Source organism: Lacerta agilis, chromosome Z (assembly GCF_009819535.1).
Source record: "Lacerta agilis isolate rLacAgi1 chromosome Z, rLacAgi1.pri, whole genome shotgun sequence".
Taxonomy (NCBI): Eukaryota; Metazoa; Chordata; class Lepidosauria; order Squamata; family Lacertidae; genus Lacerta; species Lacerta agilis.
Genome location: NC_046331.1, coordinates 8,764,770 through 8,783,316, shown reverse-complemented (window position 1 = coordinate 8,783,316; position 18,547 = coordinate 8,764,770). Strand labels below are relative to the sequence as shown.

General features: G+C 43.1%; 1 protein-coding gene across 2 annotated transcripts in view; it reads left to right on the top strand.

Annotated features, from left to right (window-relative positions):
• C5 (complement C5) overlaps positions 1-18,547 on the top strand; it is a 71,709-nt gene that overhangs the window by 49,592 nt on the left and 3,570 nt on the right. Inside the window, exons 29-38 of one of the 2 annotated variants that reach the window (XM_033137511.1) lie at positions 1,043-1,248; positions 4,089-4,241; positions 7,328-7,390; positions 7,969-8,050; positions 10,728-10,800; positions 12,934-13,036; positions 13,896-13,970; positions 14,926-15,031; positions 16,316-16,402; positions 17,290-17,379. In XM_033137511.1, the coding sequence (XP_032993402.1) occupies positions 1,043-1,248; positions 4,089-4,241; positions 7,328-7,390; positions 7,969-8,050; positions 10,728-10,800; positions 12,934-13,036; positions 13,896-13,970; positions 14,926-15,031; positions 16,316-16,402; positions 17,290-17,379 (1,038 nt within the window). Of the gene's footprint in view, positions 1-1,028; positions 1,249-4,088; positions 4,242-7,327; positions 7,391-7,968; positions 8,051-10,727; positions 10,801-12,933; positions 13,037-13,895; positions 13,971-14,925; positions 15,032-16,315; positions 16,403-17,289; positions 17,380-18,547 lie in introns of those variants that run through there. The other variant, XM_033137512.1, reaches the window with a different exon arrangement.

Below are 18,547 nucleotides of genomic sequence, written 5' to 3'. Positions count from 1 at the left end.
AGCGGGGGGGGGGGGAGTAAACATTAAAAAGGAAGTGGGATTCCAGGAAAAATGACTTAGTTAATTCCCCCCCCCCCAGCCATTGAACCCAATGGGTTTTAACTATACACAATTTGGCTTTAGGGGTAATCCCTGGAATGTTACCCCTGGGTAAGTTACGGGCTTACTGTAATACAGGGGTCAGCAACCTTTTTCAGCCGTGGGCTGGTCCACTGTCCCTCAGACCATGTGGTGGGCCGGACTATATTGGGGGGGGGGGGTTGAATGAATTCTTGTGCCCCACAAATAACCCAGAGATGCATTTTAAATAAAAGCACACATTCTACTCATGTAAAAACACCAGGCAGGCCCCACAAATAACCCAGAGATGCATTTTAAATAAAAGGACACATTCTATTCATGTAAAAACACACTGACTCCTGGACCATCCGTGGGCCGGATTGAGATGGTGATTGGGCCACATCCATCCCACGGGCCTTAGGTTGCCTACCACTGCTGTCAAAAAATAAATAAATAAAGAATTCCTTCCAGTAGCACCTTAGAGATCAACTAAGTTTGTTCTTGGTATGAGCTTCCGTGTGCATGCACACTTCTTCAGATACACTGAAACAGAAGTCACCAGACCCTTATATATAAGAGAGTGGGGAGGGGTATTAGAAGGGTGGTGGGAGTGGGTGATAGGCTGATAGGTGTGGAAAACCTGTTGACGACTCTTAACGACTGCAATTGGTCTTACAGGAAAAGGCAAGGGGTAAGATGGTTAAAGATAGCTTTGTCATGTATAATGAGATAAGAATCCAATGCCTTTGTTCAGACCAGGTCTCTCCATGGTTTTAAGTTTGGTAATTAGTTGCAATTCAGCAACTTCTGTTTCCAGTCTATTTCTGAAATTCCTTTGTAGTAATACAAAGCATGGGGTGAGATGGCTAATACATCTGCTGTAATACATATGTACATACATCCAGGTGATTTTTTTTCTGGCACTTTCCCTTACTCTGCCCCTTCCCGCTGTGACTTATCTTCATTAGCCTTCCTTTAATAGCAGGCCCACCGTTGTACCGCTATTGGAAAGAAACTCTCAACAAATTAGATCAAAACGCTCCGTCAGAGAACACTGCCAGGATGGTTGAAACTACAGCTTATGCCTTGCTTGCCGCTCTACTGCAAGGAGACAAAGACTACGCTACTCCAATCATCAGGTGGTTGTCGGAACAGCAGAGATACGGCGGTGGATTTTACTCCACACAGGTACTTCTCTGCAAATCAATCAATCAATCAATCAATCAATCCGCCAACACAGGGTGGTCATTATTCAAAGAGCTATCTTCTTCCATGAGTCAGCAAACCATTTACGAATGTTGTTGGAGGCCTTGCACCAAGCCCTCTTGCCTTCAGAAACACAATTGGTTGGTGAAGGAAGTCCTTCTTCACACAGAGCACAGTTAAACTATGGAACCCACTCCCACAGGAGGCAGTGACGGCCACCAGTGCAGATGGCTTTAAAAGAGGATTAGAGAAATTCTTGAAGGAGAAAGCCATCAGTGGCTACTAAACATGATGGTTATGCTCTGCTTCCATGGTTAGATGCAATAATGCTCCTGAATACCAGTTGCTGGAAACCACAGTAGTGTGTGTGTGGGGGGGTGCTCTTGTGCTCAGGTCCTGCTTGCAGGTTTCCCACACAGGCATTTGGTTGGCCACTGTGAAAATCAGAGGATGGACCAGATGACCTGGCAGACTCATCTTATGTCCATACGTGTTTTCAGTAGCAGTGCCAAGGCTGTGGTGTGCGCCATTACTATCCAGCCAGAATATATATATATATATATGAAAAAAATTGTCCATTAGCACCCAACTAAGTTTGTTCTTGGTATAAGCTTTCATGTGCATGCACACTTCTTCAGATACCTGAAGAACTGTGCATGCACATGAAAAGTATCTGAAGAAGTGTGCATGCACATGAAAGCTTATACTAAGAACAAACTTAGTTGGGTGCTAATGGACAATTTTTTCATTTTTTCGTATATTTTGACTGCGTCACACCAACACAGCTACCTACCTGAATCTTTTCAGCCAGAGATGGGGAAACTTATGGCCCTCCAGACATTGCTTCAACTCCTATCTTCCTTAAGATTTGGGCATGCTAGATAGGAATGAATACCATTCTTCTGCCCAGGCTTGATCCCAGGTTGCCCACATCCAAGCCCAGCAACATCTGGAAGGCTACACATTCCCTACCCCTGCCTTAGACACTAGTACTGGACTTGAATGTGAGCAGCCCAGCTGTGGTGAAGATCACCATGCGAGCTTGGGCAAGCCAAAGCGATCTCCCAAACTCAGCCCCATTTTTATTTTCCATTTGAGAAGAACACTCATGGTACCTACTTTCAGGGTTCTTGTAAGCATTGCTGAGATAATATGTGGGTAGCATTCCAAATGTCCCCTTCCAAACACCCTTATGGTCGGTTTCATTGCGTATGCATATTGTGTATGGTATCTACAACTTGTTCTTAAAAATAAGATAAAAGATGTGAGGTGTGGGAAAGACCCTTCTCCCCCTGTGACCCTGCTGATCTGCTCCTACATCTGGACCAGATGTACAAGTAGCCTGATGGATTATAAAATATCCTACAGACATTCTTTTTATTGTGCATTCATAATGATTTGTCTTCATGATGGTATCGGGGGCTGTTATATGCAAACCCACATTGTGCCTGAAAAAAATGAGGCGGACATAGTGTTTTGTACCTGTCTTGTTTCCCATCATCTTGCATCATCGGGACCGCCTCTCCTTGTATGCCCCGCAGAGGACCTTACAGTCCACAAATAATAATATCTTGGAGGTCCTGGGCCTCAAGGAGGTTAAACTGTACTCAACTAGGGCCAGGGCCTTTTCGGCTTTGGCCACAGCCTGGTGGAACACTCTATCGCAGGAGACCAGGGCCCTGCAGAACTTGACATCTTTACGCAGGGCCTGCAAGACGGAACTGTTCCGCCAGGCCTTTGGTCTGGGTCCAGTTTGACCCCCCTCTATGGGACCCTGTAAGTTATCTCTTTGGCCCTTTTATCGGCTTATGTGGAACCAACATGGATAGCTGGCCCTGATGAATACTTGAGGTTCCCAACCCCCATGGTTGTAATTCATGGGCAATCATTTAATTTTATCCTGATTCTAATTTTGAAGCTGTATTTTAATCAATTGTTTGATTGTGTTTTAATGTATTGGATATATGATGTTAGCCACCCTAAGCCCAGTCTTGGCCAGGGAGGGAGGGGTATAAATAAAAATTTACTTGGTTACTTACTATCCCTCAGCTTCCTGCTAATATCCTCCTTAGTGTTGCAGTTTATTATGTTCTGCTTTTGTTACACTTTAGTGCAAGAATTATTCTATAAGCAGTAATAATGTAGCAACGTTGGGACAGCATCACAGAACTACTAAAAAAAGTGGAAGAATGTGTGGACAGTCCAGTATAAACCCTTGGCTAGTGCACAATACTTACCTTAATGACATATTGCAGAGAGCCAGTGTGGTGTAGTGGTTAAGAGTGGTAGACTCGTAATCTGGGGAACCGGGTTCGCGTCTGTGCTCCTCCACATGCAGCTGCTGGGTGACCTTGGGCTAGTCACACTTCTCTGAAGTCTCTCAGCCCCACTCACCTCACAGAGTGTTTGTTGTGGGGGAGGAAGGGAAAGGAGAATGTTAGCCGCTTTGAGACTCCTTCGGGTAGTGATAAAGCAGGATATCAAATCCAAACTCCTCTTCTTCTTCTATCCCGTGGAAACCCCACCACCTGCCTGGAGGAGCCTGAAGACACCTTTCCTATTATCCCATGCAATTGTCTGGCTAAAAATGCCTTGTGCTCCCAAGCTTTTAATCAACAATAAGTGTTTTTACTGCCTTTATAGCTTTGCTGATTTTTCACACTGTATTGCTGTTTCCTCCTTGTTAGTATGGTAGCACTGTGCTGTTTTTAATTGTATGTCGCCGTGGGAATATTTGGAAAGGCAGGACGTAAATGTCTTAGTTGAATAAAACCTGGCTATGGTTCAGCTCCTAATTCCTAACCCCTTGCTGTATTTGACAGGACACAATCACTGCTCTTGAAGCCCTGACCGAATATTCCATCCTCATTAAGCGGATGACACTGTTCATGAACATCAAAGTGGCCTACAAGAACCATGGAGATTTCCATCAGTACAGGCTTACAAAAAACAATTATGTTGGCAAGTCTGTGGAAGTAAGTGTATGAATTATAAATAACAAGAAACCAGGACCCGAGGTACTTGCAAGAACCAACCTGTGGTAATCTGTGGCCGTCCGTGGTCCAGGAATAATTAGCCTTCCTTTTAGAAAACGCCATAACATGTGTTCTCCACTGGTTAACAGTTAGATGTTATTTTCTACAGTAACCTGCAATTCCAATGAACAGTCATCTTAAGTCCTGACTATGGAAGATTTATTTATTTCATAAAATTTATAAACCACTTAATTGTAAAGAAAAACCTAGAGCAATTTACAAATCAAATAAAACAATAACATTTCCTATTGTTATTAGATCATATTAATAGATGGCTGTTTAACAACAGCTATTTAAAAATTTCAAATAATACCGTGATGCTTAAAATAACAACAGATTAAAATACTTGTAAACATTCTGGTTAGGCTTGTCTAAACAAAAATGATTTTGGCAGGTGCTGAAAAGAGCACAGGGAAGGTGCTTGCCTGATGTCAGTTGGCAGGGAGTTCCAAGGTCTGAATGCTACCACACTAAACGATGGATTTCTTACAACATTAAGATGGAATCATTGATCATTAGGGACCCTTTTGAGTGCCTTCCCTGAAAGGGTCTAATAGACCCACTACTGAACAGGCGGTAGCATATCTGAATTTGTAATATTTCTTAGACCTGCTACCTGCTTACCTACCCTTAGCTCTTAACTTTGTTCCCTTTGTTCTTCTGAGGCTATGATTTAGTATTTTTAATGGGTTGTATTCAATATCCATGCGGAGGCTGCTGTTGGGCCAATATACCAGGCAGGACACACTCTTGATGTGATCTTTGCTGCAAGTGAGTAGCTCCCATGTCTGAGAAATTGATCCGTTGCCTACGTGGATGGGGTTGCACTCCCCTTGATGGAGCAGGTTTGATGTTTGCTGTCCTTCTGGATCCAGCTCTGTCACTGGAGACTTGGTAGCCTCAGTGGCTAGAAGTGCCTTTAACCAAATCTTTGTATGACTTCCCATGCTCTTAGGTTGGAGGATTGCGATCATCTCTCATTTGCACTGCTTTCTTAATTAGTCCAGGTGGTTCCCATAAATCAATCCGATGTTAATCCTTCGTTCGTTTTCACAGCCTCTCAGTTCATCCAGCAAGCAAGTTATATAAAAACAATATGTTTCTGTGTCGGTGATTATTTTCATCTGTATCTTTCGTTTTCGCTTCTTCATCGTGCCTGCAATTATCCCTGCAACACGTCCCAAAATGGAGGAAATCTGGCTTTCTGCCAATTATTCTAGGCATAATTATTTCCATTTCATCTAATACCAGGAAAGATAAGCCTGTACTTTGGTTAGAAGCCTCAATTCCCATCTTCCGCTTTTGACACCCCCCGCTTTCTGTTCCGACATACCAGTCCATAATAAAGATGGTCTCTCTTCCACTCAAATCCTTTAACTCCTCAGTGGCTGATCAGTTAGCAGAGTAGTTTATCTCCCCTCGCTAAGAGCATGCCCGTTAATTAAGTCTGAATTATCATCTTAAAAAACAGTTCGTTCGCTCATGGCGGCGACTTTGGAGAGTTGTCAAAGAGACACAAGGTGTTTTCCACCCAGCGCCACATGCCCCCTCATATTGGTGGCAGGTGCTGGGCGATCTGCAGGTGAAGCTGCCCCCCACGGCCCGGGGGGGGGGGTTGGAAGGGTGATTACTCCCATCTCATCCTCAAAATATCCTGTGAGAAACGGCACAGATGTAATCAACAGCCTCCGCCTTGGCAAGCCAAACCGGAAGTCAGAATTGACATTTCTACAGGTGCCGCATAATACCCATCCCACATTTATAAGAACTTGATTGTTTTTATGGCAGCACCTGCACTTTGGAACTCCCTGCAACATTCTTATTTAGACAAGCCTACCCAGATGCCTAGATAGTTGAGGTAATTTATTTATTTTTTATATATATTTATTAAAATTTATAAAATTACAAACACACTAATACAAAACAATACAATACACTAATACAAAACAATACAACCATAAAAACTACAATAAAAACAAAAAACCTATACTATCCTTAACATCTGTCCTTAACATTGTGTTCTGACTTCCTCCTGTCTCCACTTCCTGCGTTCCTTGTGAACCAACTTTAGTAATTTCTTACCATCTTAAAATATCTTATTTTACTATAAAAAAACCATTGAACTTATTTAAATATCTCAGCTCATACCTTCACAATTCCTACATCATAACCAAACTCTAAATCTACAGTCTAGCTTTTCTTCCAAATTATATCTAATTTTCGATAGTTGAGGTAATTTAAATCTGTTTTAGTATTTTAACTTTTGTATGTTTTTTAAGTAGGGTTGTAAATTTCTCTCAATGTTATTGTTTTATCTTTTTGTAAACTTCTTTGAGTTTGTTTGTTTGTTTGACAACCAAGTGGCATATAAATTTTATGAAATAAATAAAAATGTTAGTCCTGCTCAGAGTAGACCCATTGAAACTGATGGGCATTACTAATTCGGCTATATTAATTTCAATTGGTCTGCCCTGAGTAGAATTTAGTAGGATACAGTACTGCAATTTGTACTTTCTTTAGTGGTTGGCTGACTGTAACAGATACTTGGCTGGATTTTAATATTTTTTAAAATGGCTTTGAAATGCCCTATTGAATCACCATCCCTTCTATTTCCAATGTTAAAGTTGTGCATGCTGATTATGATGTGGCTAAAAACGGCACCACTAGGACTGGGGGAGAAATTTGGTTCGGTTGCATTTAAAGGCAAGCCTACCTAACTTGCACTTTCTGAAAATGCATGAACTGAAGCACAGCCAAACGCATGTAGTGGGGTCAAGTATGCATAAAAATTGCATATATTAATTCAATGCATTTTTGTATGTCATTTTATTTGGGAAAACTGCTTTGCAAAAATGTGTGGATATTTGGCAAAACCAGGTACAAATATGTGTCTGTTAGAAGTAATTCGCATTAACATTTGGTTATGAATTATTATGAGGATTTTTTTAAGCCCACAAACTTAATGAGGATCTAATTTACACTAACATCACTTTTTTGCATTTTTTTTTTTTTTTTTACGTTTCCAGGCTCCCTTGAATGATGACTTAGAGGTTCGCACAGGCAGCAACACCGGCCTAGCAACAGTGAATGTATGTGAATTAAGCATTTTGGGTCACTTCCAGATGACCTGTTTGCTTAGCACTCATCCTGATTTGTTTGCAGGGAGAATGGATGACATTGGCTATTCAATGAACATGTGTTCCGATTTGTTTTGGGTGGGGGAGGTTATAGATTACCATGTGCCAAATCATGTGTAATCCCAAGTTTCCTAGTGCATTTCCCAATGTCTTCTTGGAAAAAGTCTGATATTTTGGAGGAAGTAGGTTTGTGATGGAAGGCCTCTCACTCAACTACGGGTATAATTGTGAAACGTGAATTTGCTGGTAATTTATTTGAACCCCATCTGAAAACAATGGGAGTCTGGGAGCACCTATAGAAAGTAGGCTCCAGAGAGCAACCTATTGGACCTAAATAAATGAACTGAATTTATTTAGGCAAGGCTCTCTTCCACGAATAGATTGCCTTAGAAGTTCACTCTTCATCAGGTCTGAGATTTTCCAAACAAATTATGGATAGATTCTTGGGTGCCAAATACTTGGCTGGTGAGTTCAAACTCTCTTAAAATGTAATTTGAGTTCTGTTTTGTTTTTAATCTGGACTTGTACAGGTGAGGAGCGTATATTATAAAATCAGCACCTCTGAAGATATTTGTAACTTTGAGCTGAAGATTGCTATCAAGTCACCATCTGGTGAGAAAGTAATAATTTCTGTTTTAAAGTATTTTGGATTATGCTTTTATCATCTGGACAACTTTTGTCTATAAGCATCATAAATAAATGAAGGTATGGGGGAAACCAGGTGGTGTTGTGGGTTAAACCACAGAGGCTAGGGCTTGCTGATCACAAGGTCGGCAGTTCAAATCCCTGCCACGAGGTGAGCTCCCGTTGCTCGGTCCCTGCTACTGCCCACCTAGCCGTTCGAAAGCACGTCAAAGTGCAAGTAGATAAATAGGGACCGCTCCGGTGGGAAGGTAAACGGCGTTTCCGTGCGCTGCTCTGGTTCGTCAGAAGCAGCTTTGTCATGCTGGCCACATGACCCGGAAGCTGTCTACAAACGCCGGCTCCCTTGGCCTATAGAGCGAGATGAGCGCTGCAACCCCAGAGTCAGACACGACTGGACCTGATGGTCAGGGCCCCCTTTACCTTTATGGGGGAAATAAAATAATTCATGAAGAGACAGGAGACATTTCAGAGTTTGGACCTGGTAGCCCCGTATTTTAAGGTGGTCGGTTGCAAGCAAGGCCTTCTGAATTTTGAATTGAATTTTAAAATTTGTATCTCACCCTTTATCTGAAGATCTCAGGGTGGTTCTTCTGTACTCTTTCATCAAACTGTGAAGAAGAGGGGCTTTTGCTACAAGCATCTTTTCTCATGCTGCTTGCATGAATAAGTTCTTTCTTCTTACTCAGACTATGGCTTAATATGTAAAACTGTATCTGAACAGTGCGCAGAAAGCTAAAAACTATGATGTTGCAAAAACACACAATAAAACCATTAATACAAATTAGTAATAAATAGGTACATGTAGCATTTCCGTCTTCCTTTAACACACCTCTCTGCCCAACATCTCTCCGCCATCCACCTTGGCTCTCACCCATGGCCCAAAGAAACTCACCGATCGCCCTTTCCAAATCCTCACAAAGAAAAAGCTTCCCAGAATCTGCTGACATCACCCTAGTCTCTCCCTCTAGGTTTGCCTTTATGGGCAGGAACCAAGGCAGAAGGTGTTCCCTCAGGCTTCCCACAGCTGTGTCCCATTCAGCACATAGTCAGCTACATGCCACACACCCACTCCCAGAATATGGCAGTGTTCAGGCTGGGTGAATTTCTCAAGGAGTCCAAAATGTGGTAAATCTGACACCCACCTGCTCACCTTTCTCTGGTCTCAGCACACCTCTCCTGTTCCAGGAGCTGTACCTACCTCAACTTCTTCTGCCAATCTGTTGACTGTATAGAAGCCCTATTCCTAATTTGCCAGTGATGTCCTGACCCTAATTTGAAATTTAGGGTGTGTGTGTGTGGGGGGAATAATATTCCTATTGCACTTCCTTTGAAAGAAATTTTGGTTAAGATGGTAATTTGTTAGAAACTGCCAAATAAGATTAGGGAATTGAAATTCAGAAGGGGTGGGGTGGGGGAAGTCACTTACTGATGTAAAGAAAAAGTTATGTTATTTTAAGAAGAATCTCTTTTTGTTTTCTTTTTTAATGTCTTTTTATGTTTTGTCTTTTTTCTTTCTTTTAAAATGAATAAAAATTATTTGAATAATAATAATAATAATAATAATAATAATAATAATAATAATAATAATAATAAATATTTCTATAGCACTTCCTTTTTAAAATGGGATTTGGTGTCCTCAATTCTGCATTGGAGGAGTGTATTTGTGTTCGAATGCTATAAACCAAGGCTAGGAAAGTTAAGGTCCCACGGCCAAATGCAGCCCACCAGGCCTCTCAGCCTGGCCCTTGAGACTCTCTCACAGCCTTGCTTCACACCTTTATTGAGGGGGTTGGACTCAATAACCCTTGGGGTCTCTCCCAACACTACAGTTCTATGATTATATTATGTGACTATGAGTGTTTTTGCCAGGTTTGAAGGTGTCCTTGAATTCTGATAACTCTTTCTGCTTGCCTGAATGAAGGTGTGTGAATATGTGTAGGACATACCCTAATGTGCAAAAGTAAAATTTTATATTTGTTGTTGCACTCGCATTTGCCTTAGCCTGCCACATAGCACTGCCATGTGGCCCCCCAAAATGTTGTCCAGATAGGAATGTGGCCCTCAGGATGTAAAGGGTTTCCCCATGCCTGAGCAGCTTCCAACAAAATATTAAAATACAATAGTCTGTTAAACATTAAAAGCTTCCGTAAACAGGGCTGCCTTCAGGTATTTTCTGAATGTTAGGTAGTTGCTTATCTCCTTGACATCTGATGGAAGGGTGTTCCGCAGGGCAGGTGCCACTACCGAGAAGGCCCTCTGCCTGGTTCCCTGTAGATTTGCTTCTCGCAGTGAGGGAACTGCCAGAAGGCCCTTGGCACTGGACCTCAGTGTCCGGGCAGAACGATGGCGGTGGAGACACTCCTTCAGGTATACTGGACCAAGGCCATTTAGGGCTTTAAAGGTCAGCACCAGCACTTTGAACTGTGCTCAGAAACCTACTGGGAGCCAATGTATTATTATTATTATTATTATTATTATTATTATTATTATTATTATTATTATCTCAGACTTTGGAACTAATTAATTTCCTCCAGTTGAGTGTACAGAACCAGGACTCAGGGTTGTTGTAACCATTTAGGAATCTGTGTACCGGACAATGGGTATGGAAAGCCTGGGTAAACACATCCTGCTGTTGCATTTGCAGAAATGAATATCGACGGGAGGGGCCCTTCCTACAGCTACTCGGATGAAACAAAGCACTTGACGGCCTGTGCAAAGTAAGTCCAGATGATCCAAGAGAGCGCCAATTGTCAGAAATGTCAGGGTAGGGTGGTTGGGAGACAAGTGTCTTATTTTGAATTTGTTTATGTACTTCTGAGTTTTGCAAGGGCAACACTGAGGCTTGGAAGGAAGAAGCTGACAGACAATGCGACCTTCTGAACTGGTTGGCTGTGAGTCCTGGAGGACCTGATCCTTTCCTTGCAGGCCTTTCCCCCCCTTGCCTGGGAGGGAGGGGCCCTGACTGACTCCAGCTACAAAGGCTGAGGCTGCTGAACAGACTCTTGGGCTGGGAGTTTTCTTGTGGAAGGGGGCTGTTGCTGTTATTGATATTACTTTCTGTATCTTTATTTTAGAGGTTATGGTTTATGTGAAAATGGTTGATGTGGCTGTGTACTTTTTGCTGTTTTATTTATTGCTTACGGCTATTTTTGTTACATTTGTAATTATGTATTTTTTTCCATGTTGTTATCTGCCTTGAGCATGGTTTGAACTATGGAAAGGCGGCATACAGATAAAATGTATGTGTGTGTGTGTGTATGTATGTATGTATGTTTGTATATAAGAAGGCAGGAAGGTGGGAGCTGGCTGAGGACTGGTCCTACTACTAGTCTCCATGTCAAAGGAGAACACATGGAAAATGATTAGCAGCCATGGTGTGTGGGGAAATAGTGAGTGGAGTCAAGAATGCATGACTTTTTGCAGGGGGTGGGGTCTGTTGAGAAAGACAGGCATTGAAACAGGAGTTGGAGAGATGAAAAGATGGATTAATTATAATGCTGGTGTTACAGAAGGGTTAGGGATTGATCCATTCTTTTGTCAGTCTTATATGATTGTTTATTCTGGTTTCCATTTAGATATATTTTTACTGAGCTACATCCATATAAGTCTTACTCAGATTGAAATCAATGGGCATGACTAACTTCATTCCATTCATTTCATGGCCTCTAGTCTAAAACTTGTTTGGATACAACACCACTGATTTTTTAATTCATAGATTTGTTCTACTCTGGGGAACCTTTAGGGCTTTCTGCCACCCTCCGTGAATTGGAAATACATACATTAATGTGCCCAGTGTTGGACCTTGGCACACCTGTCAAGAACCGGCTCAGCGGGATAAGGAGGTGTGTCTCCCAAATGCAGCAGGGCTGGCTAGCCATATTCTTTAAGTCAGCGTAACCATTAAACCAGAGAGGACGTAGCAGAGACCATTACACCCCAAGGGTTACATCCACTGTTAGTCCTACATAGAGTAAACTTGTTGAAATTAATGGTCATGACTGATTTGGGCCCATTTCAGTAGGTCTACTCTAAGTAGAAACTGTTGTAACGTGGGGTTAGTGATTTCAGTAAGTGATTTCAGCTTTCTGACATAGGCAGGAGACAGCTTCTTCATGTAACACTCTTTATTCAGGCAAACAAGACTGGAGACTGAGAAGAGGGAAGCTACATTTATAGTGACAGAAGACTGGCTAGAAAGGATACATTTTGGAGGGAACAATCTCAAGCAATCACAAAGCTACCTTTTGGTGGGAACCAATAAGACTGAGGATCCAAATACAGCAGCTTAAATGAACCAATAGTAGCTGTTCCTTCTGGAACAGAAAGGCAGTTACTTTACCGTAATGCGAATACAGACAATAGTAATAAGATATAAAACCATTGAATCAATACACAACAGAAACTTAGTTGGATACACCCCAAATCATCTAAGCCAAGGTGGTCATGAACCTTTTTGAGTGAGTGGGCGCATTTGGAATTTTAGAGAGTGTTATGGCAGCAGTCACAAAATAGCTACCATGGGGAGCATACCATAATAGCTGCCACAACTAAAATAGCAGAGAAAAAGACAAGACCACAACATAGTGCAGATATACACCCTTTGCCCCTGCTCATACACCTGTCATCTATGCGCTTCCCTATTCAGAATGAAAGAAGAGGGGTAAGTATCTGATCCTGGCATGAAAGCTGGGCATCTTTAAGGGGGTGTATTCAATGGAAGGGATAGCTGGTATTCAGAGGCATATTAGTAATGAGTAATGAATAGGTAGAGGATGCTTGTTGGAACCAGAGTGGGAGAAGGTTGTTCTCTTTATGTAATCAGGGCCTTGTTCTGCTTTCACCCTGTGTAGGTACAAGCCTAGCAGGGGAGAACCCCAGTCTGCCTCCTCCCATGCCGTGATGGATATATCTCTTATCAGTGGATTGGAAGCAAACACAGAAGACTTATCTATTGTAAGTAAGGTGGTCACCCCCTGTTAAATAAATAACAACATCAGAACAGCTCCGCTGGATCAGGCCAAAGGCCTGTCTGGTCCAGCACTCTGTACTCACAATAGCCAACCAGATGTCCCGGTGGAAAGTCCCCAAGCTCTCTCCCCACTTGTGATCCCTAGCAACTCTGACTCAGACTATGGAGGGAGAACATGGCCATCGTGGCTGGTAGCTATGCAGTCCTATGCACCATGTTGTCCTGGGGCATTGTGAAAAATTTAAAATGGCAGCATGTTGTCATTTTCTACTGCCACCAGTAAACCCCAAGTCTGGGGATCCTCCCGTGTAAGAGGTGGCCCATCAGGTGACCTCTTGACAAGGCCTCCCTCAAACTGAAACCAGCCCAGTTCAGGTTAGATTACCAGTTTAACATGACAGCCATTTCATGAAAACATGCAACCCAATTCTACTCGCGCCATCATAGCCTATTTTTACGGCTTTCTGCTATAGATTCGGTGCTTTATTTCTGGCAGTATGCTCCAGTATGCAGTACCGACACCTTTTCCTGCCAGGGCCCAGTTGCTGCCCTTGCACCCCAGGGCTGGCTGGAGTGCAAGTGTCCCACTCCCTGAGGAGTGTGAGAGTGGGCAACACAGCATGTGACACACTGCCCTGCCCTGGCTGCTGGCCGTGTGTGCCCTGGTCGCCTCACTGGCAGAGCTCATGATGGTTGTGGCGGGACAGTTGCAGGTGCTGCCAGTGAGTACTGGCACCTATTTTTCCTAGAAAGAAGGCACTGTATATGTTAATATAGTTGTTCTTGTGGTCACAACCAAAACTAGTTGCTGAATTCTCTCTCTCTCTCCATCTCCCTGCTCAGCTTGCGGATAACATTGACCAGTTGATTGCAAGCTATGAGATAACCAATGGACATGTCGTGGTGCAAATAGACTCGGTAGGTTCTCTATGGCTTCCCTGTCCTTTTCATTAAAATAAAATGTTTCATCAGTTGTAGCCATCTTCCAGTTCTTCTGTGCCAGGGCTGGATCTTCTCTTACTTCTTATAATCAACCAGTATCTCAAAATTACCCACCAAGTTGTGCAACTAGTGTAGGGTGAAACTGATTTGGGCAAAAATGTAAGTTTTTGACTTTTTAAAGTGTTGTTTTGGATAAGGCCGGTCCACTTCCCAGTGGGGCGGTGTTGTGGGCAGGCCACATGGCCTCCGCACTCAGAGGGGGCTGGGCTAAGCCCCCTTGTCATTAGGGAGAGGGTATTCCGTTAAAGGAAGCCGGGGGTTGTGGTTCCTGTCCAAAGCCCAGGTGGAGGCTAGGGCCATGGCACAACCTTCCAGTGACCCTGGGGGGAGCTCCTAGTTGGTACATCAACAGGGCTTCCCCTACTGGTGGTTAACCCTTGTGAGACTTCCTGCATGGCAGGCAGGAGTCAGATATAGTCAGTTCACTTCCAATGCCTAAGCCAATATCACTCACATTCTGTAACCAATAAAGTTGTGGCCTAAATTTTGCCCATTAACCTAATATACAGTGTCCACATGTTATTATTCAACGTAAGGGGGAGGCCTTGGGGTCTTGACATGCAACATTGTTTTACCAGTCTGGTGTTTGTTGCTTGGGAGGAAGGGTAGGATTGACTTGTAAATCATTGTTATTATCATTATCATAATCATCATGTGGTGTATTATTAATAATTAATTATGATCTGTTATGCCAGGTTTCCAAATTTGCATAGAGCATTCTTTCAGGTATCAAAGAAGGGGAATAGAGGAATGAGTTTTTTCAGGGCACTAGGCATCTTTCCTATCCAGTGAAAACCAGTGGCTAGAAACTTAAAAAAAAAAAAATTAAAAATGTGCCGAACGACTGAACTTTTACTCTGTTTCCAATAAGATTCCAGCAAATGAATTTCTGTGCATTGGGTTCCGAGTAACAGAAGTATTCCGTGTTGGAATGGCAAGCCCAGGAATCTTCACAGTGTATGAATACCACACCCCTGGTAAGGAGACAGTTCCTCTAAGCCAGAGCTTTCCAAACTGTGTGTCGTGCGTGACACATTAGGGTGTTGGCTGCAGTGTGTAGGTGTGTCGTGTGAATGCTCCCTGCTCTTCTCCTGGGGCTGGAAAGGGGTTAGTTTGGTTTGCTAGTAAAATTGAATTACTGTGTCGTGAAATGATGCATGCCTAAAAAGTGTGTCACCAGCATGAAATGTTTTGAGAACTCTGCTCTAAGCAATGGGCCTTCACTCTATGGCAGTGTGTGGCAGGCTTTGGGTGCAAGAGGTCCAAATTTCAATCCAGGCAGGTCTTGGAAGGACCTCTTTCTGAAGACCTGGAGGACCACTGTCATTGAGTGTTGACAGTGCTGGGCTAGACGGAGCAGTGGTTCGACAGGGGATAAGGCAGCTTCCCTCTGTTCCCTTTCCCCACTTGATCTTCAGAGCTGGACTTGTGCTAGTGCTTGCATCCTTGAGCAGCTGCCAGGACTCTGGCATCTCAGGAGGGTCCACCATTGATCCCCGCCCTGAGCCCTCCTGGAAATAAATTTGCCTGGCCCAGCCCTCCAAGCAGCACCAGATGACTGGGCTTAGCTGTCATTTTAATTTCCCACAATGCCCCGGAGCAACACTATATAAAGGATATTACTGGGAATGGGGGCTGCCCCTGGCCACCTGGTGCTGCTTAAACCAGTGCTGCCTCCATAGAGGGTCAGCCCACTTGAGCCACACCTCTGTCATGTCTGAAGCCAGTCATGCTCTGCAGTCATGCACCAGTCAGAGTGGTGTGATCTCCAGGACCAAATGTGACATTACATTAATTGCATTAAATGAATGCAATTAATTACACAGGTTATGGAAATAGTTGCTATGAAGAAGTCGGAGTGGCCATGGAGCTTTGGGGAGGGGGATTTGAATTCTTTCCCTCTTTGTCATGATCACAACAAAAATCTCTTCTCTGTAGTTGTTTGCTTTTTTGGTGTCAAGAGGAGCTTTCCCTGAAATGCAAACAGTAGCTTTGAAGAGGTGAGAGAAAAACTCCCGCTAGCCACCCCACACTATTCCAAAGCTGCTCAGGCTTTGCATCTGCTGCTGTTTACATAACAAGAGACATGTGTGCTAATTGCAGTCATGTCCATAATTTCACATCTTATTTGGTCCTCATTAGGGCTCCGAATTCTTTCTGAGTTTCTCAGTAGAATTGCTCTGTATTCTTGCTTACATCTTGGCTGGTGGGACTTGGACAACCACCACTCTCTGTCTTTCTGAAACTTTGATTTCCCACAGATAAACAGTGCTCTGTATTTTACAATCCTTATGGAGAAGACTCACTCGTAAGACTCTGTGAAGGGGTAGAGTGCAAATGTATGGAAGGTAAAAATGTTTTCCTGCAAATGGGGATGGAATAGTTTGCCAGCTTTAGTTCTCTCTGTTTGATTTTTCCAATCTTCAATTCAGTTCTCCACATTTCTGTAGCAATTTGCAAATTTTCCTTTAAACAAACCTAATAAAATTTCTTCCACATTTCTTCCAATAAACAATTTTTTTGTGATCAGTTTTGACTAATATATTAGGAGAAATGGCTTGCAGAATGCCTTTTTGTATGTTATTTTCACTAATATATTCATATTTGTGCACATGTTCCCCTAATACATGCATTTTAAAAAAATATTGTTTGGATGTAGAAAAGCATAGCAAATTTCAGATAAGTGCACATTTTGTGTGGGTGGCTGTGTTTTGGTTCTCATATTGTTTTGGAAAGTGCAAATTTGATAAATTCAGCTTTAAATAAGAATGGAATCAAATCTCTCCCTCATCCCTACAAGCAAGTAAATCCCTACTGTCTTCAGTGGGACTCACTTTCCATGTGACGTGGTTAGAATTGCTGCCAGCGTTTAAATTTCTAATTGTGTAGTGTGACTCATTGCATTGAGGGCCTTAGTGTGAAAGTGTTTCCTGCTGCTAATAGGAATTTATAAGTGTGAGCTACAACAAAATGTTCCAGCCAGCCGCACCAACCTTCAAGCCATTCCATTCTGTTCCCCTCCCACAATAGTAATTCAGCATTCCATGGCTGCTGAGGTTGCTCAGCCTTATTGGGCTGTTTTTTGAGTCCCCTGCCCTTTGCTTTGTAGGAAGAATTAAAGGATTCTCTTGGTTCTAGCTGAACTAGAACAACTTAAGCAGAAATTGGGGGGGGGGAGTTGGAACAAGGCAAAACGTTTCTGCTTGTGCTGTTTCTCTGTTTTGCTCAAACATAGCGGAATGTGGCCGCATGCAGAAAAGACTGGATGGGTCTATAAGTTTCAATTCTCGGAATGAAGTGGCATGCCAGAAGGACATTGCATATGGTAAGATTTGGAGGGTTGGTGCATGCTATTCGTCCGTCCCGTCCCCCCATATTTACTTTCAGCATTTATATTCCGCCTTTTAACTAAAAAAGGGTCTCAGAAAGGCTTTAAAAATAGTATGAAGGTAGCCCCCTCCTGTCAGGCTCACAGTCTACAAAAGACATGGCACACAAGGAGAAAGGATTGGGAGGGAGGACGGGAAGGCAAGCACAAGTTCTTCCAGGTTATAGTTATTAAAGTTATAGCCAGTGTCGGTGGTGGTTATTGTGATCTTGGCCTTGATAAAGAACAGTCTCTTCCCTGAAAGCACCCTTCCTCCATCAGATCCATGAACAGAGCTGGTGTTAATGACCAAGCCAGGGGCACAGGGCAGTTCTTCCCTCACACAGCTGACTTGATGACAGTTAGAATCTGACCGGCAGGCCAGTGTTTTAAAAGCCGTCCAGGAATCTGGAATACAGGATTAGACAAATTCATGGAGGACAAGGCCATCAATGTCTCCTAACCATGATGGATATATTCTCCCTCCAGAGTCGGAGGCAGTATGTATCTGAATACCAGTTGCTGGGAAGTACAAGTAGGGAGAATTCTCTTGCAATCAGGTCCTGATTGTGTGTTTCTCGTTGAGACGTGTGCTTGCCATCATGTCATCCACTGTGACAACAGGGTTCGTGGACTAGGGGAGAACAGGATTGTGGACTAGATGGGCCTACAGCCTGATCTAGCAGGGCTCTTCTTATGTTTTTGTGATCATGGTACCATGAAGCAGAAGAGGTACAGGCTGTGTCACGAAGAGACACAGTACCCTTCAGCACTTCCCCCTGTGATCTCCCAGTCTGAGGATGTGGGCCTTCTTCCTTGACTCACAGGCATAATGCTCCAGCTAGCTCCAGCTCTTACTAGACAACATCCCCAACAGGAGTGAATCTTTGAGCTAGTAGGGCCCACTGGGAACTGTCCATGGTCCTGACTGATCCAACCTCTGTTTAAAGAGACCTAACCAGTCTTAGCATGCTCAGAAGAGATTCAGCCTCTGTCCGTGTCCTTTGCAAGCTTCAAGACCCATGGAAAAATATATTCTGCACCCCAGAGCTGGTGCAAGATTCTAGGTCGTAGTGTCTGGGTCAGCTTGACTTAGGAGACCTCCCAGCCTGATCTAGCAAGATAA